At 46.2% G+C, this 24,748-nt stretch overlaps 1 protein-coding gene across 1 annotated transcript in view; it reads left to right on the top strand.

Annotated features, from left to right (window-relative positions):
* DGAT2 (diacylglycerol O-acyltransferase 2) overlaps positions 1–24,748 on the top strand; it is a 58,219-nt gene that overhangs the window by 21,713 nt on the left and 11,758 nt on the right. Inside the window, exons 2-4 of the mRNA XM_081910022.1 lie at positions 14,253–14,372; positions 21,452–21,559; positions 23,581–23,651. Of these exons, the coding sequence (XP_081766148.1) occupies positions 14,253–14,372; positions 21,452–21,559; positions 23,581–23,651 (299 nt within the window). The remainder of the gene's footprint in view (positions 1–14,252; positions 14,373–21,451; positions 21,560–23,580; positions 23,652–24,748) is intronic.

Below are 24,748 nucleotides of genomic sequence, written 5' to 3'. Positions count from 1 at the left end.
TGAGACTCTTGTCTCAAAATTCAGTTTCCTTTTGGGAATTATAGAGACAGAACTACCCAAGCTGTATAGAAATTTATTCATGTATGCGGCTACAGCGACAAGAATGTAACTTGCCCCCAAAATGGAAAGAAGTCCCAGTGAAAGAAGGATGGACACAAAAATATGCAAAAATGGCGAAACTTACTGGAAAAATTAAAAGATAACAAACTTTTAATAAAAGAATGGAAGTGGTTTATTGAATATTTGCAAATAAACTGTAAACAGATAAGAACATTGGCAGGATTATTGTAATAACCTGCAGTTTTATAAGGGTATATATTTTAGGTAGATGAATAAATGAGTAACTTAAGTTGATTTGGAATCTGTAGAAAATATAAAGAAATAAATTTAAGGAACCGCAGAAAGAGGGGGAAGAAAGTTGAGTTCTGAAATGTTAAAATGACTGTAAAATGATTGAAATGTATAAAATTGAAAATTATTAAAAAATCATTTTATGGCCTACGAAGATGGTGTGCGGCTGCGGGAGAAATACAGTGGTACCTCGGGTTAAGTACTTAATTCGTTCCGGAGGTCTGTACTTAACCTGAAGCACCACTTTAGCTAATGGGGCCTCCTGCTGCCGCCGCACCGCTGGAGCACGATTTCTGTTCTCATCCTGAAGCAACCTGAAGCACTATTTCTGGGTTAGCGGAGTGTGTAACCTGAAGCGTATGTAACCCGAGGTACCACTGTAATGGCACATGCAGTTTTTGGCAGCCCACTGTGATCTCCCTTACATTTGCTTGTTTGAAGTAACTCAAAGTTAAACCAAACAGCAATAGTTATCCATTAAGAAGTTTGTTCTGGTACAGCGATAAGAGTACTCGCCTTTTAATACTCTTAAGTAATCTGGCTGCATTGTAGGTGAAGTTCTTTTCTATTGTTACCAGTATGTTTTCCTTCCTTTCCTTCCTCCTTGACGTGCCTGCGGCAAGGAATTTGTCACCGTCTTGAGAAATCCCAGAAATTGGAGAATGGGTTTCCTGGTGGCTGCCTTGCAACATCTATCTAGTGGCTTTTGTTCTGCCTTGGAACGGACTGTGCAGAAAGGGTGACGCAGGGACGAATGGGGTCGCGATGGTGGGAAAGACGTTGAAAGCCACGAGATGGAATTGCGCAACGCGAATGTTCACGTTAAGGCAAATCTGTGGGTCTTGCAGCTGTGAAAATGAAAGGCGAGTCTTGCCAAGAGACTTGAAGTTCTCTGACGTGCTTGATGGCCTTTTGGCCATCACACTTGGGTCTGTTTATTAAAGCGCTAGGGACCTACTTGTGCGACGCTGGATTGCTCTGTTGTATTTTAACGTGCGTGCCAGCTGGTTGAATGCCATCGTTTTTTTAAACATATATTTGTTGTTGTTTAGTCATTTGGTTGTGTCCGACTCTTCATGACCCCATGGACCAGAGCACGCCAGGCACTCCTGTCTTCCACTGCCTCCCGCAGTTTGGTCATGCTGGTAGCTTCGAGAACACTATCCAACCATTTTGTCCTCTGTCGTCCCCTTCTCCTTGTACCCTCCATCTTTCCCAGCATCAGGGTCTTTTCCAGGGAGTCTTCTCTTCTCATGAGGTGGCCAAAGTCTTGGAGCCTCAGCTTCAGGATCTGTCCTTCCAGTGAGCACTCAGGGCTGATTTCCTTAAGCATGGAGAGGTTTGATCTTCTTGCAGTCCATGGGACTCTCAAGAGTCTCCTCCAGCACCAGAATTCAAAAGCATCAATTCTTTGGCCATCAGCCTTCTTTAGGGTCCAGCTCTCACTTCCATACATCACTACTGGGAAAACCATAGCTTTAACTAGACGGACCTTTGTTGGCAAGGTGATTGATGTCTCTGCTTTTTAAGATGCTGTCTAGGTTTGTCATTGTTTTTCTCCCAAGAACCAGGCGTCTTTTAATTTCGTGGCTGCTGTCACCATCTGCAGTGATCTAAACATATATACCTATGTATAATTTTTATTAACTTTTTCTATTTTTTTGTTGTTTAGTCGTCTTAGTCCCTGACCCCATGAACCAGAGCAAGCCTTGGAAACTCTCACTTTCTTCTCAAAGCCTCTCCTTTTTTGGCAAAGTACCTGAGTGGTTTGCCAGATCCTTCTCCAGATGGATCACATTTAGTCTAAACTCTTGGCTATGATCTATCCATCTTGAGTAGCCCTGCAGGGCATAGTTTTGATTTTGATTTTTTAAAAAAATTATTAACAATTTCAACATAACAAATCATCAAAACAAATCATCTTTGTTATTTCCTTCCCTTTTCCCCCTTTCCCCAAGACTTCCCTCAGTTCCTCTCTCTGACTTTTCAACTCATGTTATTCTCCGCATGTTGTAAAATCAGTTCGCCATATTTCATCAATTTCTCTTGCCACTGATCTTCTGTCGGGGTTTCCTCATTCTTCCATCCTTGTGCTATCAAGACTCTTGCCGCTGTTGTAGCATACATAAATAAATTCTTTATACCGCATAGTTTTTCAAGCCCCTTCGCCACAACAAGGCAGTGATCCATGAAGGGCTTTGTATTTTACATTTTAGAGTATTCATTTAAACAACCTTCAAGCAATGACTTCTTCTCTTTCCGTGGTTCAATTTGCATACCACAAATCCCCGCATATTTTACATAAGCTCAACCGTTCAGTATTCCATTATTACATCCCTCAGAACTTATCTACACTGTTGAATTTATCTTAAAGCTGCCAGTGTTTTCAGCTGTACCCAACAGTTATTTCCCATTTTTTAAGTAGATGTTTGCAATCTTCTCTAAACGTTTCTTCTTGTTGTTCTTTTATTCTGTATGTTAAATCTGCAAGCTGCACATATTGCATCAGTTTTAATTTGCTGTTCTTCTTTGGTTGGGACCTTGCTCGTTTTCCAAGAGTGGCGTCGTTTTTAATGCTGTCCTTCCTTGCCCCAGGCGGGGGCATCAATTGCTTGTCGGTTGATGGGCGGCCTACTTTTGACGGAGAATTATAGAATCATAGAATTGGAAGGAACTTCTAGCGACATCAGCCTTCTGCAATGCAATGCCAGCTCTGCCCAAATGACTTCCACCCATCTTGTGGGCCATTGGGCAGTTGCGATGGCTGTGGTGTGCCCTTTTTATGGGCTTTGGTCTCCATCTGAGGTCGAGACTCCATGCCACCTGCCCACTGGTGGACGCATCACATTTTCATGCCTTGTGCTCTTGGCCAGAGGTCGCTGCTTCTCCTGGAGGTCTCATAGAACAGGAGGGGGGGGGGAAATGTTTCCAAAAAAAGCGGATAATCAGACATACCTCTTTCACGTGCGCCCTCGCCTTGCCAGTGTTTCCCAAACTTGGGTCCTCAGCTGTTTTGGGACTACAACTCCCGTCATCCCTAGCTAGCAAGACCAGGGACGATGGGAACTGTAGTCTGAAAATGGCTGCAGACCCAAGTTTGAGAAATACCGTAAGCTCCCGATATTCTTACTTAAACTCACAGTAGCACTCGGTACAGAGGTATTCTGCGCCTTTTAAATAATGTTGTCAAGGCAAAGATTTTGGCAAGTGTAGGGCCAGGAAGCTATCTTTGCTGAGATTCCGTCTTTGACACACAAAAACTATGGGCATTGACAGTCCTGCATCTTTTGCATGGGATAAGCCTAGTTGCCCTGCTGTGTCCTTGAGGAGATGCTGAGTTTCTTCCATCGGATTCAGCTGCCTATTTTAAATGTGGCAATTCGCAGGAGCAGCCCGAGCGTAGAAGATGCACGACTCCTTTGGCTCTCGTTCCTGGGGCGAGAGGAGCTCCCAACCTTTTTAAGGTGACTTCTGGATTGGACTATTTTGGATTCTCCGCCACCCCACCTGCTGTTAACGAGTGCCAGAAAAAGTGTTGCGACAGCGAGAGCAGAATTAGCTGCTTATCCACAGGGACAGGCGACCCGTCCAGGTCCGGTTCTCAAATATATGTCATTTCTTTCCTTGGCTATACAGTGGTACCTCGGGTTAAGAACTTAATTCGTTCTGGAGGTCCGTTCTTAACCTGAAACTGTTCTTAACCTGAAGCACCACTTTAGCTAATGGGGCCTCCTGCTGACGGAGCACGATTTCTGTTCTCCTCCTGAAGCAAAGTTCTTAAGCCGAGGTACTATTTCTGGATTAGCAGAGTCTGTCAGCTGAAGCGTCTGTAACCTGAAGTGTCTGTAACCCGAGGTACCACTGTATAGCAACCAGGTGGTGACTTGCGTGGATGAATAAGCCTATTCTGGGTAGAAAACAGTCCCATAGGGGTGGCGCTGTGGTCTAAACCACTGAGTCTCTTGAGCTTGATGATTGGAAGGTCAGTGGTTTGAATCCCTGCGACGGAGTGAGCCCCCGTTGCTCAGTCCTAGCTCCTGCCAACCTAGCAGTTCGAAAGCACGCCAGTGCAAGTAGATAAATAGGTACTGCTGTGGTGGGAAGGTAAATGGTGTTTCTGTGCACTCTGGCTTCCATCAGAGAGTCCCGTTGTGCCAGAAGTGGTTTAATCCTGCTGGCCACATGACCTGGAAAGCTGTCTGCGGACAAATGCCAGCTCCCTCAGCCTGAAAGTGAGATGAGCGCCACAACCCCAGAGTCGCCTTTGACTGGACTTAACTGTCCAGGTGTCCTTTACCTTACCTTTACCTTTTACTGTACAGTGGTACCTCGGGTTACAGAACGCTTCAGGTTACAGACTCCGCTAACCCAGAAATAGTACCTCGGGTTAAGAACTTTGCTTCAGGATGAGAACAGAAATCATGCAGCGGCAATGCAGCGGCAGCAGGAGCCCCATTGGCTAAATTGGTCTTCAGGTTAAGAACAGTTTCAGGTCAAATACGGACCTCCAGAACGAATTAATTACTTAACCTGAAGTACAATTTTTTTTTGGGGGGGGAGGAATGAATGAATTCCTATGCCCCACAAATAACCCAGAGATGCATTTTAAATAAAAGGACACATACTACTCATGTAAAAAAACACTCATTCCTGGACCGTCCGCAGGCCGGATTTAGAAGGCAATTGGGCCGGATCCGGCCCCTGGGCCTTAGTTTGCCTACCCGTGGTTTATGTAGCCGTTGTTGCCTTACCTGACCTGGAATCCAGATTAATGGATCTTTATCAAGTCTCTGCAAATGAAAGGTGACAAGTTCTCCAAACAAAGGGATTCTCTTTGTAATCCATCTGTTGTGGACTCCTCTGCCCAGGTTGTGCGGTTTCTGCCCATTTGGTGGCGTGTGGGGATGGATATTACAGCCTCCCACTCCACATCATCTCCAGATGTTTGGACCACTTCAAGCCCAACTGGCATGGGGTTCAAAACATCTGCAGGGCACCATCCTGGGGGAAGGCAGTTACCGTACTTTTCCGTCTATAAGACTATATTTATTCTTGAAAAACCATGCTAAAAAATTGGGGTTGTCTTATACATGGCTAGTGCATAGGGTGGATGTTTGATTGGTTGCTGTCATGGCTGTCAGCGGCTATTGTGCGTGTTATTGGTTGCTGCGCCAATGGGTGGTGTTGATTGGCTGACGCTGTGGCTATTTGGCGCGCGATTGGCGGCTTCTGCCGGCGAGGGGACAGACAGGAGGCGGATTTTGTGATGCATGCGGGTGAGTGATTTACGGCAACCCCCCCCAAAAAAAGTTCAACAACAGATTATGAATCTACTGCTCTTAACCACTACACCACACTGGCGCACAACGCTATTTTTATGGCACTCGAGGAAGATCTACCTCCTGGCTTCTGTATTGCCAATGTTCCTTCCATGGGATGATGATGATAATAATAACAATAATAAAATTTTATTTATAACCCGCCCTTCCCGGTTCAGAAAACCGGGCTCAGGGTGGCTAACAACAAATTTAAAACAATTGATGCAACAAAAAACAGCATAAAATACAGTATAAAACGTGGATAACAATAAATTCAGAATTCAAAAATCAATTTAGGGGGAAAATCCATCCAATAGACATTAGATGATCACCAGGGCTAGCTGGCTAAATTAGTCCTATTTGGGCCAGCGAGGAGACCAGGGGAGAATTAGCTGTGGGATCCCACAGCTTAAAGAGAAAATCTTTAGAAATATTTTTTTTCCTCCAAAAGCACCTTATTTTAAAAATCCAATTTAAATATAAAAAAACTGATTTTTTTTTTTTTAAAAACCATTGATTTTTATCCACCCTGCTTTCCTGTGACCCCGTGTAAAGCTGAGAGATGGTGACTAACTCAAGGTAATCCAGTAAGATTTAGAATCATAGAATCATAGAGTTGGAAGAGACCACCAGGGCCATCGAGTCCAACCCCCTGCCAAGCAGGAAAAACCATCAGAGCACTCCTGACATACGGTTGTCAAGCCTCTGCTTAAAGACCTCCAAAGAAGGAGACTCCACCACACTCCTTGGCAGCAAATTCCACTGTCGAACAGCTCTTACTGTCAGGAAGTTCTTCCTAATGTTTAGGTGGAATCTTCTTTCTTGTAGTTTGGAACCATTGCTCCGTGTCCGCTTCTCTGGAGCAGCAGAAAACAACCTTTCTCCCTCCTCTATGTGACATCCTTTTATATACTTGAACACGGCTATCATATCACCCCTGAACCTCCTCTTCTCCAGGCTAAACATGCCCAGCTCCCTTAGCCGTTCCTCATAAGGCATCGTTTCCAGGCCTTTGACCATTTTGGTTGCCCTCCTCTGGACACGTTCCAGAGGGATGAGTGTATTATGAACCTGAGTCTCCCTGCCCTTATTCTGACACTTTAACCAGGACAGGACATTGATATCTAGATACCTGTTCTAGGTATCAAGGTATCTAAGTAGCAAGGCACACACCACAGCTCTGGAATGTAGCCATTGAAGCATGCTGAAGTCTTTTGCACAGATGGAGGGGGCAGTTACGTTCTTGGATAATAATGTTTGTGGCACATTATTATTAATCTTGTATAATACCATCCTGCATATAAAAACATCCTAAAGATCCCAGGCCACAGAGAGGTTAGGCTGGCCTCAACTAGAGCCAGGGCTTTCTCGAATCTGGTGGAACGCTCTGTCACGAGAGACTAGGGCCCTGCGGGACCTGACATCTTTCCGCAGGGCCTGCAAGACAGACCTATTCCACCAGCGCGCAGCCTGACCCCCTCCTCTGGCAACCTGCACAGAATTTTGCTTGATGGTTGCCATTAATTTGATTTTAATTTGATTTTAATTAATTTTATAATGAATGTTTTTAGAATGTTGAACTATTTTTGATTGTTGTTAGCCGCCCTGAGCCCAGCTTCGGCTGGGGAGGGTGGGATATAAATAAAATTTATTATTATTATTATTATTCATCCAAAGATCAAAAGCCCGTCTGTGTGCCTGCTTCCTTGTTCCCTCTCCTGCTGCTTGTCTTACAATATCGCTAAACAAACCGATTAAAAATGAATGAAAAAGCCATTTAAGCATCCAGGTACGCTGAGTTAAGGAGACAAACCCAGTAAAAGCAGCCTTTGGAGAATTTACTACTATTGAGGGAAGAGGGAGATGGGGAACATTTTCACCCCTCTTGCCCAGGGGTTCTTACCAACTCAAAATTCTCCCCAAAATGAATTTCCAGGTGCAAGCCAAGAGAGAGGGGAACCTCCTGTCATTTGAAACCTGGTGCATTTATTTATTTAACAGGGTTTTTATATCACTTAATTATAACCTCTGAGTAACACTGTAAAATGCACATTAAAATTACTGGTGAAGTTAGATAATAATAATAATTTATTATTTATACCCTGCCCATCTGGCTGAGTTTCCCCAGCCACTCTGGGCGGCTCCCAATCAGTGTTAAAAACAGTACAGCATTACATATTAAAAACTTCCCTGAACAGGGCTGCCTTAAGATGTCTTCTGAATGTCAGGTAATTCTTTATCTCTTTGACATCTGATGGGAGGGCGTTCCACAGGGCGGGCGCCACTACCGAGAAGGCCCTCTGTCTGGTTCCCTGTAGGCTCACTTCTCGCAATGACGGAACCGCCAGAAGGCCCTCGGCACTGGATCTCAGTGTCCGGGCTGAACGATGGGGGTGGAGACGCTCCTTCAGGTATACAGGACCGAGGCCATTTAGGGCTTTAAAGGTCAGCACCAACACTTTGAATCGTGCTCGGAAACGTACTGGGAGCCAATGCAGATCTCTCAGAACCGGTGTTATGTGGTCCCGGCGGCCACTCCCAGTCACCAGTCTAGCTGCCGCATTCTGGATTAATTGCAGTTTCCGGGTCACCTTCAAAGGTAGCCCCACGTAGAGCGCATTGCAGTAGTCCAAGTGAGATATAACCAGAGCATGCACCACTCTGGCGAGACAGTCCGCGGGGAGGTAGGGTCTTAGCCTGCGTACCAGGTGGAGCTGGTAGACAGCTGCCCTGGACACAGAGTTAACCTGCGCCTCCATGGATAGCTGAGAGTCCAAAATGACTCCCAGGCTACGCACCTGGTCCTTCAGGGGCACAGTTACCCCATTCAGGACCAGGGTTTAAAAAAACTGCATGGGGAAAATGCAGAGAATACTTCACAAAACAGTACCCTAAAACACATACCTGGACTTGTTTTGATTAATGTCTGCAGGAGACTTTGTGGATATTTAAGTTGTAATTAGAAAAATAATTATTCATAAAAGAAACGGCTTATAAGAAGTAAATAAGGAGGCCAGATGCAGGATTAAGGAAGTATTTTATTTGGTTGTTTGTATTGTTGTATGTTATGCTTATTATATGTTATGTTCACGTTTAATGAGGGTGGATTTCTGTACTGTGGTACCTTGGGTTACATATGCTTCAGGTTACATACGCTTCAGGTTACAGACTCCGCTACAGAAATAGTGCTTCAGGTTAAGAACTTTGCTTCAGGATAAGAACAGAAATTGTGCTCCGGCGGCACGATGGCAGCAGGAGGCCCCATTAGCTAAAGTGGTGCTTCAGGGTAAGAACAGTTTCAGGTTAAGAACGGGCCTCCAGAACAAATTAAGTACTTAACCCGAGGTACCACTTTATTGGGTGGGGGTGTTTATGTTGTAAATAAAATTTCCAACTAAAAAACCCCCCTGCTTTTGTTTACGTTTTGAGGTTAACTTGTTTTTTAAAAATGCATATTGTGAAATAAAACATTGAAACACATTTTTAAATTTACATGGCTGTGTTACGTTTGTGTAAACCAAGTCTCTCCCCCCCCCCCAAGCTGGTGATGAAAACAGTCACAATTGCCTTGTTCCTGGCTTTGTGAAAAGTTAAACCGAAAAGCAAATTCTGGTCTCCAAGAGTCATCTTGGGATTTTCTGTCTCTTGGAGATCCATCAATGTGTAACTTTCTCTGTGCCCATTTGCGGATGGACGGAAGCTGCTTGCAAACAAGGGGTGTGGGTTGCTTTGGTTTGGTTTGGAGGGGGGCGTGTTAGCGGAATCCTCCCCTTTCCATAGTCCATCTGCTGAAAAGTTCAAGCGCCTATGGGATTTTGCAACATAAGGAAACAAAAAGCTGGCAGGGATCTTGTGGCTCAATCTCAGGTCTTCTGTTTTGCTGATCTTTGGGACCAAGGCTATTTGAAAGGTCGTTGACTTTTGGCGTTGCTGTTTTGTCCCCATAACTGGCATGCCTCCTGTCCACATGGGCCAGGAATGCCACAGCGATGGAATTGCGTCCTTGTGGCTCCTCTGCAAATTACTGCACCGCCACTCTCTCGGTCTGCCATATGTATGACTTTCTCACATGGGACCAAGTTTAGACATGGCAGCTTGTTCTTGTGTAAAGCTTGTTATGGAAATTACGGGAGGGGCCACATCTTTAAAGTTGTTAATTTTTTTTTAAAAAAAGATATTTATTGAAGTTTCAAAAGTTATACAAAAAAAAGTAATAAAAAAACACAAACACAAAAAATAACAAATATAAAAAACAAAATACAAAACTAAAAACCATTTAAAAACAAGTAAAGTTTCAATCCCTTATTTTCTTATAACTTACTTCCCCAACCTCCTCATACCTCCCCTTTCTGTATTCCAATTTCTAATTATTAATTCAACAAATCCTCTCCCTTAATTTTCATTTAATTTTTAACCTTTCTTTTCTTTTTACTTAATCATTACAGCTGAAAACCACTTAATTTCTAAACCAACATCATTCTAAAATTCATTAATTTTGCAATGTTTCCTAAGATAGTCCTTAAATTTCTTCCAATCTTCTTCCGCCGTCTCTCTTCCCTGGTCTCGGATTCTGCCGGTCATTCCTGCCAGTCCCATATAGTCCTTCATCTGCCATAAAGTTGTTAAATGTTACAGATATTATGCATAAATGTATCCTTTCGACTTGACAGCTCAGTGAAGTTACCTAGCTTTAACCATTGTAGAAAATCAACTCCTTTGCCAGTTTCCTCCATGTATACACACCGTCTACCCCAGGATGTGCCCAGAGCTGACAATTGCTGAGCTGATTGTTGGCCAAGGAAAGTCTAATCCCATCACCAGACTTGCCAAGGGGCCAGACATGCAAAGGAAGTTCTCTTGTACTTTGGGTGGTGGGACTTCAGAGGTGTTTGCCTATACTAATACCTGGGTCTTGCCTTGACATGTCTGCTTATGCTAATCTGCGGACAAACGCCGGCTCCCTTGGCCTATAGAGCAAGATGAGCGTGCAACCCCAGAGTCATCTGCGACTGGACCTAACAGTCAGGGGTCCCTTTACCTTTTAAGTTCCCCTATATCCCTCTTTAAACAAGACTGTGACATGTGTATAAAAGACGTTTGCTCACATCATCAGTTCACAGTTGGATCTCAGAAGGCAGACTTACCGTATTTTTTGCTCTATAAGACTCACTTTTTCCCTCCTAAAAAGTAAGGGGAAATGTGTGTGCGTCTTATGGAGCGAATGCAGGCTGCGCAGCTATCCCAGAAGCCAGAACAGCAAGAGGGATTGCTGCTTTCATTGTGCAGCGATCGTGTACCAAGGACTTGTCTGGACATGTTTGCCAAGATTAAACTAGTGTAACCCCTGTCTACCCCTCCCCTTTTGTGACACCTCAGTGATGTATCAATGATGCTGTACGAACTGTATTCTGGGATATGGTGGGAAAGTTTTAAAAGTCCTTATCACCCCATCCTCGGGGTTCAAAATTCCTCTTTGGACCTGTTGCGCAATAAACTTTGGTCTACAGCTATTTGCTCCAGTTGGTGGCTGGAATCCTTCCTTTATTCCGCAGGGACCCGCGGGCTCTGCCCGACCAGCTGGGTGACTGAGTAGCCTCACACCTAGATTTTTCCGTAACAAGCCGCATTTTGTGGGAATGTTCAGGGAGGCAGGAGAGGATATATTGTTTATTAATATGCTTCCTAACTTGCGCTTGCAAGTTCTATAACTTAGAAGAGTTTTACATTCCCCTTTTAAATGCACAGCAGATAGTGAGTTGCAGGCTTGTTTAAGCTTCTTACTATTAGTTTCCTCGTAAGTCCCCCTATGGGACGTGGGTGGCGCTGTGGGTTAAACCACAGAGCCTAGGGCTTGGCGATCAGAAGATCGGCGGTTTGAATCCCCGCAATGGGGTGAGCTCCCGTTACTCGGTCCCAGCTCCTGCCAACCTAGCAGTTCAAAAGCACGTCAAAGTGCAAGCAGATCAATAGGTACCCCTCTGGCGGGAAGCTAAACGGTATTTCCATGCGCTGCTCTGGTTCACCAGAAGTGGCTTAGTCATGCTGGCCACATGACCCGGAAGCTGTACGCTGGCTCCCTCGGCCTATAGAGCAAGATGAGCGTGCAACCCCAGAGTCATCTGCGACTGGACCTAACAGTCAGGGGTCCCTTTACCTTTTAAGTTCCCCTATATCCCTCTTTAAACAAGACTGTGACATGTGTATAAAAGACGTTTGCTCACATCATCAGTTCACAGTTGGATCCCAGAAGGCAGACTTATCGTATTTTTTGCTATATAAGACTCACTTTTTCCCTCCTAAAAAGTAAGGGGAAATGTGTGTGCGTCTTATGGAGTGAATGCAGGCTGCAGAGCTATCCCAGAAGCCAGAACAGCAAGAGGGATTGCTGCTTTCATTGTGCAGCGATCCCTCTTATTGTTCTCTTTGTGAACATCTCAGAGGCATCTGATCTGCCTTTGTGATACAGAATGCTGGATCTCTGGCCTGATGCAGCCGGTGTGGTTATGTCTTGTTGGATCTGCTTTATTGCAAAAATTAGGCACAGGTTCTGCATATATTTATTTTTCAAGTGGCTTTTATGCTGCCCTTCTGCCAATGGCTCCCAAGAGCAGCAAGCATACAAACAAATAAATATTTCTTGCATGCCTTTTGAAAAGAAAAAAAGGACGCCGAATAAGCATGACTACAAATACATAAAGTTTTTTTTTAACACAGCAACAAACTGTTACCTACATAGTATTAAAGCAACACCACCTTATAAAAATAACGAAATCGCCGCCATTAAGAAATCGCCAAATGTTAACCAAAAACAGATTATGAGTTTCATTGCTACACTGCATACCATTAAATGCCTAGGAACAGGGTCTAGAGCAGGGTTGCCCAAACTTGGGTCTCCAGCTGTTTTTCGATGGTTTCATGGGAGCTGATTGAAACTCAATCCTTCGAAGACAGAGGTCCTATGGCTGGGTTGGGATGGCATGGGGATGAGGGACCAACTCCCTTCTCTTGCGGGGGCCCAATTAGTGCCATTGCCTTCCGTTAAGAGTTTGGGTGTAATCCTTGACGCCTCCCTTTCCATGGAGACGCAGGTTACAGCAATAGCCAAGGCGACACTTTTCCACCTTCACCACATCAAGCAGTTGGTCCCTTACCTTTCCTGCCCCGACCTGGCCACGGTGATCCATGCGACGGGCACCTCCAGGCTTGACTACTGTAATTCACTCTACGCGGGGCTGCCCTTGAAGCTGTCGCAGAAACTCCAGCGGGTGCAGAATGCTGCAGCGAGGCTCCTCACGGGGTCTCTGCCATGGGAGCATATTCACCCAGTGCTTTTCCAGCTGCATTGGCTCCCGGTGGAGTACAGGGTCAGTTTTAAGGTGCTGGTTTTGACCTTTAAAGCCCCTCACGGCCTAGGACCCTCGTACCTATGGGACCGCCTCTCCCGGTATGCCCCACGGAGGACCTTAAGGTCCATAAATAGCAACACCTTAGTCAGATTAGCCTCAACCAGAGCCAGGGCCTTCTCTACACTGGCTCCAGCCTGGTGGAACGCTCTGTCTCATGAGACCAGGGCCCTGCAGGATCTGATTTCTTTCCACAGGGCCCGTAAGACAGAGTTGTTCTGCCTGGCCTTTGGCTTGGAGTCAGTTTGATTCCCCCCCCCTCTTTCTTTTTCCCTTTCTCCTCCTGTGATGAGGCTGCATTTTAATGTTTTAATGTTGTATTTTAATCTTGTCCTGCTACTGGTCCTGCTAGCTAGGGATGATGGGAGTTGTAGTCTAAAAAACAGCCGGAAACCCACATTTGGGAAACCCTGCTCTAGACCTAATCCTTTGACTAGGGGTAGGTAGTCAAAGTGATACCCTCCAGTTGTTGTTGGACTACAATTCCTATCATTCCTGGTAAATGTCCATGCTGCTTAAGGCTGATGGGAGTTGTAGTCCAACAACTTCTGCCGTGCACCTCATTGGCTACCCCTGGCCGAGTCCTTCTCTGGAGGTTATGGGGTGGTGGGTGGGGCTTATGAGCACGCCTGGAAGAAGAGGACCATTTGGATCCCCATTGTTCTGCCCGGACACTGAGGTCCAGCTCTGAGGGCCTTCTGGTGGTTCCCTCCCTGCGAGAAGCCAAGTTACAGGGAACCAGGCAGAAGGCCTTCTCGGTAGTGGCACCCGCACTGTGGAACACCCTCCCACCAGATGTCAAAGAGAAGAACAACTACCAGAGTTTTAGAAGACTTCTGAAGGCAGCCCTGTTTAGGGAAGCTTTTAATGTTTAACAGACTATTGTATTTTAATATTCTGTTGGAAGCCGCCCAGAGTGGCTGGGGAAACCCAGCCAGATGGGCAGGATTTAAATAATACATTATTATTATTATTAATGCCAGGATGTGTGGCTCAGTTCCCCTTTCACGCAGAGGACCAACGAGTAAATAGGACCATGGTTTATGTGTGTTAATTCCTACAACCAGAAAGCGACTGGAATTTTGAGACTCTGTTGCATAATTTTCTGTTTTTTGTTTCTGCTAAGGACCTGCTGACTAAATCTTTCTCCTTCTCTCCCCCCCCCCCCTTCTCTCTCCAGGCACGGGGTCCGGTATCCTCTCCGCATTTCAGGATCTGTCCTGGCTGTCTAAGTCTAAAGTAGAGAAGCAACTGCAGATCATCTCAGTACTACAATGGGTGCTGAGTTTCCTCATCATGGGTAAGCCGAGTCCCTTTCTGCTTTTTGTCGGCGATTGGTTGGCAAGTCTGTTTTTAAACCATGTCTGTGTCAGGAGCTCGGCCTACACTCGAGTAGGACCCTGGCAGAGACACATGCCAGACTGGCATGATTCCTTCCTCCTGGTCAATCGTTCAGGAGCTTCAAAAGCTTTCTTCTGCCTGAACATCCCAGCGACCAATGCCAACTGACACCTGCACACTTAGGGATCCGCAGAGTTTGTGCATCATGTGTGACAGACCTCAGCAACTCAGCATTTTGGCTAATCTATTTTATTTACATATACAGTGGTGCCCCGCAAGACGAATGCCTCGCAAGACGAAAAACTCGCTAGACGAAAGAGTTTTCCGTTTTTGAGGTGCTTCGCAAGACGAATTTCCCTATGGGCTTGCTTCGCAAGACGAAAACGTCTTGCGAGTTTTTTCCCTTTCCCCCCCTTTTTCTAAGCCGCTAATAGCCGCTAAGCCGCTAATGGCCGTGCTTCGCAAGACGAAAAAACCGCTAGACGAAGAGACTCGCGGAACGAATTATTTTCGTCTTGCGAGGCACCACTGTAAACACACAGGGAGCGGGATGCGGGTGGCGCTGTGGGTTAAACCACAGAGCCTAGGACTTGCTGATCAGAAGGTCGGCGGTTCGAATCCCCACAACGGGGTGAGCTCCCGTTGCTCGGTCCCTGCTCCTGCCAACCTAGCAGTTTGAAAGCACGCCAAAGTGCAAGTAGATAAATAGGTACTGCTCTGGTGGAAGGTAAACGGCGTTTCCGTGCGCTGCTCTGGTTCACCAGAAGCGGCTTAGTCATGCTTAAAGGGTCCCTAGTGCAGATAAATGAATGGAGGGAGGGTCCGGCATGGTTAAATTGGTAACAGGGGGTGGCCTGAAACTTTGGGTAATTGCTATTGAAAAACAGAAAGGTGGACGTCTTTTCTGAGCCAGGAGGGGTTTGTCGTTGTGGAGAACTGGCTCTCTCTAACATGGCGCACGTGGAAGCTAAACAGATTTGCACTAACACCTAGAAGGCACGCAATGTGGGTGTGGGTATTTCAGGTATGGGGGGACAATGCAGCCCCCTCAAGCTTTACCAGACCCTCTGATATCTCCCTAAGCCATGCACCCCCTTCTCAAGCCAGACCCTCATTGTGCTCCAAATGTTTTTTCTTGGTTGGACTGTGTCCCTCAACTCTAATGATGCTTCTTATTTGCCTAGATCAGGGGTAGGCAAACTAAGGCCCAGGGGCCGGATGCGGCACAATCGTCTCCTAAATCTAGCTCGCGGACGGTCTGGGAATGAGCATGTTTTTATATGAGCAGAATGTGTCCTTTTATTTAAAATGCATCGCTAGGTTATTTTTGGGCTTCCTGGTGTTTTTACCTGAGTAGAATGTGTCCTTTTATTTAAAATGCATATACGATATATATGATATACAATACAATATCTTTATTGTCATTGTCCCATACAGAACAATGAAATTGAAAATCTACAGAAAACATTCAAAAACCCCTAAAAACTCTGAAACCCCATTTTAAAATACAATATACTATAGAGACTCCTTATGCTGCATTTAGAACCCGAATTGCATAGAAACTATTTCTCAGGCGGCTAGTCCTGGCCTTTATAACCCTGTACCTTCTTCCAGAAGGCAGAAGCTGAAAGAGATCATTTCCGGGGTGCGCACTATCCTGCACTATCTCTGCAGCTTTCTTATGGCACCTGACAGCATAGATTTGATCCAAGGTGGGAAGAGTGCACCCAATTATTCTCTCTGCAGTCTTTACAACCCTGGACAGCCTTGTTTTTCCCCTGACTGTGCAGCTCCCAAACCATACACACAGACCACAAGTTAATACACTCTCCACAGTACAATGGTAAAATGCCATCAACAGGCCCTTTGCATTTCTGGGTTATTTGTGGGGCATAGGAATTCGTTCATTCCCCCCCCCCCTTCAAAATATAGTCCGGCCCCCACGAGGTCTGAGGGACAGTGGACCGGCCCCCTGCTGGAAAAGTTTGCTGACCCCTGGCCTCGATGGAAAGAAGTGTGTGTGTGTGTGTGTGTGTGTTTGCGGGCATGTAGAAATTGGGTTACAGTACAAAGGCAACATTTGCACCCATTGCTCTGGCCACCTCAACCCTGCCCTGTGGCTTTGAGGGGAATATGGCTCTTGTTTTTGCCACCATGGGCAATGCAAGAGCTGCCCCACCGTCTCTCCGGTGCTAAGGCATCCCTTTCGCAGGTGGTTGCAAAAAAGCTGCATCCTGACAGTGGTTGCTTAGCACCTCTGCAGAGGATGGTTTTCCTATGCAGAACTGAGTGGATGGAAGTAGTTCTGCACCCTTGAGGGTGAGAGCTCGCTGCCATATGGATCTGGGCCCCTCTCAGGTTAGAGATGGGAGAGGAGCAGGAGATGGCCCAAGGAGGAGTCAAGTTATTAGCGCTCCAGATATTAGGAGTGTATCTTATAAGTGCATGCTTGGCAAATGGCCCTTTTTATGTAGGTTGTCATATTGCTGAATGTGATTGGTTTAGGTATGAGTGGGGTAATGCCTGAGGTAGAGAACGTCAGAACAGGACCACAATAACTCAAGAATTGTCTCTCTCCTGACCCGGATCCTCTGAGGCCTTTCTTTCTTTGCCTCCTCCATGTGAGGTCCAGAGGGTGGCAAGACAAGAACGGGGCCTTTTCTGCAGTGGCTCTCCATTTGTGGAATGCTCTCCCCAGGGAGAACCACCTGGCAGCTTCACTATACACATTTAGGAATCAGGCAAAAACGTTCCTCTTTAAGCAGGCCTTTGTCTGACGGGTGCCCTTTCAAAATGTGTTAGGGAGAGCAGATAATTGGGTTGTTTTATTATGTATTTTGTGTTTTTATCCTGCGATTTTATCTTGCGAACTGCTGTGAGACCTGCGGGAATAGGGTGGTATGCAGATTTTAACAACCACCACCACAGATTCATGGGAGACGAAGCAATTGATGGCTTGGGGTCCTAATGGTAATGGCTGCCTCTGGGATCAGTGGTGCTGCACCTATAAAGAACACTTGCTCTGGAAGAACAACGGGAGAACACTCTTGTGGTCGTAGCCTGCTTGTGAGTTTCCTGCTGGCATTTGGTAAACAGGATCATAGCATCATAGAGTTGGAAGAGACCACCAGGGCCATCGAGTCCAACCCCCTGCCAAGCAGGAAACACCATCAGAGCACACCTGACATATGGTTGTCAAGCCTCTGCTTAAAGACCTCCAAAGAAGGAGACTCCACCACACTCCTTGGCAGCAAATTCCACTGTCGAACAGCTCTTACTGTCAGGAAGTTCTTACTAATGTTTAGGTGGAATCTTCTTTCTTGTAGTTGGGATCCATTGCTCCATGTCCGCTTCTCTGGAGCAGCAGAAAACAACCTTTCTCCCTCCTCTATGTGACATCCTTTTATATATTTGAACATGGCTATCATATCACCCCTTAACCTCCTCTTCTCCAGGCTAAACATGCCCAGCTCCCTTAGCCGTTCCTCATAAGGCATCGTTTCCAGGCCTTTGACCATTTTGGTTGCCCTCCTCTGGACACGTTCCAGTTTGTCAGTGTCCTTCTTGAACTGTGGTGCCCAGAACTGGACACAGTACTCCAGGTGAGGTCTGACCAGAGCAGAATAAATACAGTGGCACTATTACTTCCCTTGATCTAGATGCTATACTCCTATTGATGCAGCCCAGAATTGCATTGGCTTTTTTGGCTGCCGCGTCACACTGTTGGCTCATGTCAAGTTTGTGGTCAACCAAGGATGTTGAACTACCGCATTTTTCGCTCTATAGGACGCACTTTTCCCCCTCCAAAAATGAAGGGGAAATGTGTGTGCATCCTATGGGGTGAATGCAGGCTTTCGCTGAAGCCTGGAGAGGGAGAGGGGTCGGTGCGCACCGACCCCTCTCGCTCTCCAGGCTGCAGGCAGCTATCCACAAGCCTTCGGAGCGCTCCAAAGGCTTGCGGATAGCAGCCTGCAGCCTGAAGCCCGGGGAGCGCAGCGCCAACTCCCGCTGTGCTCCCTGGGCTTCAGGCAGTTAGCCGCAAGCCTTCGGAGCCCGGCGGGAGTTCCACAAACCTCTCCCGGCTGGAGAGGTTGCGTGTGGCTAAAGAGGAAGCCAAGACAGCTAGCGGGATGGATCCCTCTCGCTGTCTTGGCTTCTTTGCTCTTTGGGGCAGGGGAAAAAATAATTTCCCCCCCTTTATTCCCCCCCCTAAAAACTAGGTGCGCCCTATAGTCCGGTGCGCCCTATGGAGCGAAAAATACGGTAAATGGTCCTTTGGCTTGATCCAGCAGAGTGCTTATGTTCGTCTGAACTTTGCCCCGTGGGCAAAACAACCTGTACCCAGTTGGCACTTGCGTTTTGAGCATAGCAGGAGCTGAACGTTCCTCGCAGGCACCGGTCCCTCCCTCTTGCTCCCCTTGCATATAAACATGTTGTTGTTTTCTTATCGGCGTGCAAAGTACAAGAGAGCAGGACTCATCCAGACTGCCTTTTGTGCTGCGTTTCTAGGCACAGTTTAAAGCTTCATGTCTGAACATTGTTTTCTTTTTGCCCTGGCGCTATCCCCGTAAAACCCTGCTCTTTAGCGCCGAGTCGGAACAAACAGCAATCCGTGGGAAATCCGAACTGCCGTTAGTTCCGATTCAGCGTTAAAGAGCGGGTTTTCCTGGGACGCAGAGTTTTAAAGCATGGACGGTGCAACAGGAAGTCTGGATGATCCCTCAGGCTTGGTCAGTGTTAGAAATTAGCCAGGCACATTTTGCGACTGGCGCAGGTCCCATTGCAACCACGTGGAGAGTTCTGGTTGCCAGGTTGGCGACTGATACTCTAACCACTACACCACCCTGGTTTCCTAGAGACCTTCTGCTATGGGGCAGCTCTATAAATTAAGTCGGTAAATAAATATGGGGAAAGCAAAATGTCCCTTAGGGAAGGATCTGAAATATTTCCCTTGAAGCTTGAGTTTGTTTTATTCAGGATTGTTTTATTCAATGTTTTAATGTGTTGTAAACCACTTTGAGATTCCCCCCCCCTTTTAAAATATAAAGCAGCATAAAAGTGAAATTGATATTTATTTATTTTAATTTAATTTATATACTGCCCTATACCTGGGGGTCTCAGGGCGGTTCACAGAACAAAATCAAGATATAAAACCACAAAATACATAATAAAAATAAAAACAACACCTCAATAGCCCCCTCTTCCTCCAAAAAACACACATTTTAAAAGGGCATAGGATGTAAATCAGTTCCCTGGGGAGAGCATTCCACAGACAGGGAGCCACTGCAGAGAAGGCCCCGTTCTCGTGTTGCCACCCTGCGGACCTCTTGAGGAGTAGGCACACGAAGGAGGGCCTTAGAAGATGATTTCAGGGTCTGGGTAGGTTCATAGGGAAAGAGGCGGTCCTTGAGGTATTTTCCTGAATAAGAAACCTCATTGCTAAAAGAAAAAGAAAAAAAAGGTGCTTAGTCATTCAATTGTGGTGACCATAACCTAGGTTTAAGATGCCATTTGGTGGTTAGCTTATATATCTGAGTTCCCAACACTGTGAGTATGGATTCACTTTGCGTCTACCTCAAATGAATTTTTTGAAGCAGCGATCTTGGAGAAATTGGTATGTTGGCTGCACATAGTTTCCACACCAGCCTGTTAGACCCACTTTCTGAAACAAGAAGCAAACGAAAATACACCTGTCCTTTTGAAATTTGCACTACTCTGAATTCTGCCAGGCAGTTCTCCCACCAAGTAACACGTCACAAACTGCATGTACCAGGTGGGCAAAGTGTGTACATAAATGCACATGTGGATGAAAATAACATATTAAAGGGCATTGTATTGCAAGGGGAAATGTGTCTTTGGGGAGAAATTAGCATTGAAATGTGGGTGGATTTTTCAACGAGGGCTTAATTTCCCGCCCGCCAACAAACTGCTGCGGAAGCTTTGTCCCCTGTTTAGGGAAGGTTTTAATGTCTGATGCTGTACAGTGGAACCTCTGGATACGAATGGGATCCGTTCCGGAGCCCTGTTCATATCTAGAAGCAAACGTAACTAGCGATGGCACGTCTGCGCACGAGCGTGTCGCTTTTCGACACTTCTGCGCATGCATGTGACGTGTCATTTTGAGCATCTGTGCATGTGCAAGAGGCGAAACCCGGAAGTAACACGCTCCATTACTTCCGGGTTGCTGCGGAGCGCAACTCATACACGCTCAACCCGAAGCACATTCAACCCAAGGTATGACTGTATTGTTTTTAATATTCAGTTGGAAGCCGCCCAGAGTGGCTGGGGAAACCCAGCCAGATGGGCGGGGTATAAATAATAAACTATTATTATTATTATTATTATCATCATCATCATCATCATCATAATTATGATTACAGTGGTACCTCGGGTTACATATGCTTCAGGTTACATACGCTTCAGGTTACAGACTCCGCTAACCCAGAAATAGTACCTCAGGTTAAGAACTTTGCTTCAGGATGAGAACAGAAATCGTGCTCCGGCGGCGCGGCGGCAGCAGGAGGCCCCATTAGCTAAAGTGGTGCTTCAGGTTAAGAACAGTTTCAGGTTAAGTACGGACCCCCGGAACGAATTAAGTACTTAACCTGAGGTACCACTGTATTATTTATTATGAAACTGAAGCTTTGAAAAATGAGAATCTGACATTGGCACATTCTTGGCACAAATGTAAGCCTTGAAACATAAGAATTCGATATTGGCACATCCTAAAGTTGAAAACATCTGGGAGCATGTGACCCAGGTAGACTCTGAAGCCGGCCGGCAATATCTCTTCGGAGTAACCTGAGGTGGCTTTGGAGAAAGCTTTTTTTGGATGAATCTGTGCAGGAGCTTAGCCGGTCGGCTGTGATGTCACTTGAGCCTTAAACAACACAATCCGATTTAGCTTGGCCGGGCAGGGGAGGCGGGCAAAGAGCGATGCAGAAGGGTTCAAGAGGCGAGGGTGTGTGTTTGTATGCCAGGACTAATCCCTTCTTAGCAAAATGAGTTAATTCTCCTTGCTCTTCATCTCTGCCCCAGGTGTGGCCTGCACTGTTATCCTCATGTACATCCTCTGTACGGATTGCTGGCTGATTGCAGCTGCGTACCTGGCCTGGCTTGTGTTTGACTGGAATACTCCGAAGAAAGGTAGGTGAATAGCTCAGTCGGCAAGGCTGGGGGTTCGAGCCCCACGTTGGGCAAAAAAAATCCTGCATTTTAGCGGGTTGGACTAGATGACCCTCAGGCATAGCTGTCAACGTTTCCCTTTTTTTAAGGGAAAATCCCTTATTCTGTATAGGATTACTCGGAAGAAAAGGGGAAAGTGGACAGCTATGCCCTCAGCGTCCCTTCCAACAATACAGTTGGTTACATACGCTTCAGGTTACATACGCTTCAGGTTACAGACTCTGCTAACCCAGAAATATTACCTCGGGTTAAGAACTTTGCTTCAGGATGAGAACAGAAATCGTGCTCCAGCGGCGTAGCGGCAGCGGGAGGCCCCATTAGCTAAAGTGGTGCTTCAGGTTAAGAACAGTTTCAGGTTAAGAACGGACCTCCAGAATCAATTAAGTTCTTAACCCAAGGTACCACTGTACAGTTCTATGATTTTATGCATCGAGGTGGAGGCAGATGTTGTCCGTATCCCTTGCACACAAGCTGAGCGCCAAGTCTGCTTCATCCCAAATCCATGCAGATTTTTTTAAGAGGGGTTCCAAGCCTTTGAACCAGGCATAGGCAAACTCGGCCCTCCAGATGTTTTGGGACTACAACTCTCATCATCCCTAGCTAACAGGACCAGTGGTCAGGGATGATGGGAGTTGTAGTCCCAAAACATCTGGAGGGCCAAGTTTGGGGGTGCCTGCACTAAAGGATTCAAAGCAAAATGTCTCTAGTAAGCTGAAGACACACAGCTCTAGTTCTGCATAACATTTGAATCGGGCCTGGACCAGGGTCTGGGTTCAATGATGAGCTGCTTGAGGGCCATTAAAGCATCTTAAAAAGCAGAGACATCACCTTGCCAACAAAGGTCCATATAGTTCAAGCTATGGTTTTCCCAGTAGTGATGTATGGAAGTGAGAGCTGGACCATAAAGAAGGCTGCTCGCTGAAGAATTGATGCTTTTGAATTATGGTGCTGGAGGAGACTCTTGAGAGTCCCATGGACTGCAAGAAGATCAAACCTCTCCATTCTGAAGGTAATCAGCCCTGAGTGCTCACTGGAAGGACAGATCCTGAAGCTGAGGCTCCAAGACTTTGGCCACCTCATGAGAAGAGAGGATTCTCTGGAAAAGACCCTGATGCTGGGAAAGATGGAGGGCGCAAGGAGAAGGGGACGACAGAGGACGAGATGGTGGGACAGTGTTCTCGAAGCTACCAGCATGAGTTTGACCAAACTGCAGGAGGCAGTAGAGGACAGGAGTGCCTGGCGTGCTCTGGTCCATGGGGTCACGAAGGGTCAGACACGACTAAACAACAACAAAGTTGAAACCCTGTGGGTGAATTCACACCCATTTTCCAAGTAGGATCACGGACCCATTTGAACCCCAGTTCACCCCATTCCTTTGCTGTGCTGATACTCTGTTGATACCAGCGGGAATTGTTATTGTTAGTTATATATTCTATTTATCACCCACCCTTCTCCAAAAGGAGGGAGGGTTACAGCAAATCTTTAAACCAGGCATAGGCAAACTCGGCCCTCCAGATGTTTTGGGGCTACAACTCCCAGGATCCCTAGCTAACAGGACCCAGTGGTCAGGGATGGTGGGAATTGTAGTCCCGAAACATCTGGAGGGCCGAGTTTGCCTATGCCTGCCTTAAACGGAGGCAATCATAGGGTCCAAGTTCCCATAAAATATTTCAGGGATCTGGGCGCCCCCAGAGTTGATGGGCGATGCCATTCCAATGGTTTGTGTGTGCTGCGTCTTGTGATTGATTTTGTGGGGTGGGGCTTACCTGCCCCCCAATATTTTATTTAAGTTGGCAGCCCTGGAGGTGATCCAGGGCATTCCTTGGGTTTCCCATGTGGGAGTCCCCAGTTGCTTCCCCCCACCATTCCGCTTCATCCACCCAGACCTTGACAACTGCACATTCCATGCCTTTCATCAGTTCTTTCTGATCAACCACTGACAGCTGCTCCATTATTAATTTTTTATTTTTTATCCCAAAAAGGTGGTAGAAGATCACAGTGGGTCAGAAACTGGGCTGTCTGGAGATATTTCCGGGACTACTTTCCAATCCGAGTGAGTACTGCTGGGACCTGTTTTTCTCTGGCTTCCTTTTTTACAAAAATAAATTAATTGGGAGAAGTCTTCCTTGAAAAGGCCAGTCCGCGTTGCTTCTGTCTTATCGTTCTGGCCATGCTGGGCTTGCAGAAAAGCCTGTTTTATGGGTTCGTTAGTGGATGGGTGGTGGTTTTGCCATTGTTGGCCTTCATCTCTTAAGGCCGGGATAGAGAACTGGCGCCCTCTAGCTGTGGAGGACTACAATCCCTCTCACCTGGGGCGTTCCACAACATCTTAGGCCTCAGAGGTCCCCCTTCTCTGTGCTTAATAATAATAGTAATAATAATAATAATAATAATAGTTTATACCCTAGGTTTCCTCAGCCACTCTGGAAGACTTACAGCACATATAAAGCCACAGAAAAACATCAACCTTTAAAAACTTCCCTGAACAGGGCTGCCTTCAGATGTATCCTAAAAGACAGATAATTGTTTATTTCCTTGACATCTGATGGGAGGGTGTTCCACAGGGCGGGTGCCACCACCAAGAAGGCCCTCTGCCTGGTTCCCTGTAACTTCACTTCTTAAATAAAATAATAATAATAACTTAATAACTTAAATAAAATAATAAAGCAGTATAATTATTTATTTATTTGTACCCCGTCCATCTGGCTGGGTTTCCCCAACCACTCTGGATGGCTTCCAACTGAATATTAAAAACAATACAGCATCAGACATTAAAAACTTCCCTAAACAGGGCCGCCTTCAGTTGTTTTTTAAAAGTAGAATAGTTGTTCATTGCCTTGACATCTGCTGGGAGGGCGTTCCACAGGGCAGGTGCCACCACAAAAAAGGCCCTCTGCCTCGTTCCCTGTAACTTGGCTTCTCACAGCGAGGGAACCGCCAGAAGGCCCTTGGAGCTGGACCTCAGTGTCTGGGCTGAATAATGCAGAGCGTTATAATCTTGTGAAATGCACCCAGGGTGGCTTTGAGGAAAGTACAAGGTGTAGGTTCAGCAACTCTTTGTATCGTAGTTGCAGCAAGAGCTGGATGGAAAGCCAAAAAACAACAAGTTGTGCGGGCAAAAAAAAATGAGAGGCACAAATACAAGATGGG

Source organism: Podarcis melisellensis (genome assembly GCF_964234715.1).
Source record: "Podarcis melisellensis genome assembly, chromosome: 4".
In the NCBI taxonomy this organism is placed as follows: Eukaryota; Metazoa; Chordata; class Lepidosauria; order Squamata; family Lacertidae; genus Podarcis; species Podarcis melisellensis.
Note: the sequence above shows the minus strand (reverse complement) of the source record. Positions and strands in the feature narration are given on the sequence as shown.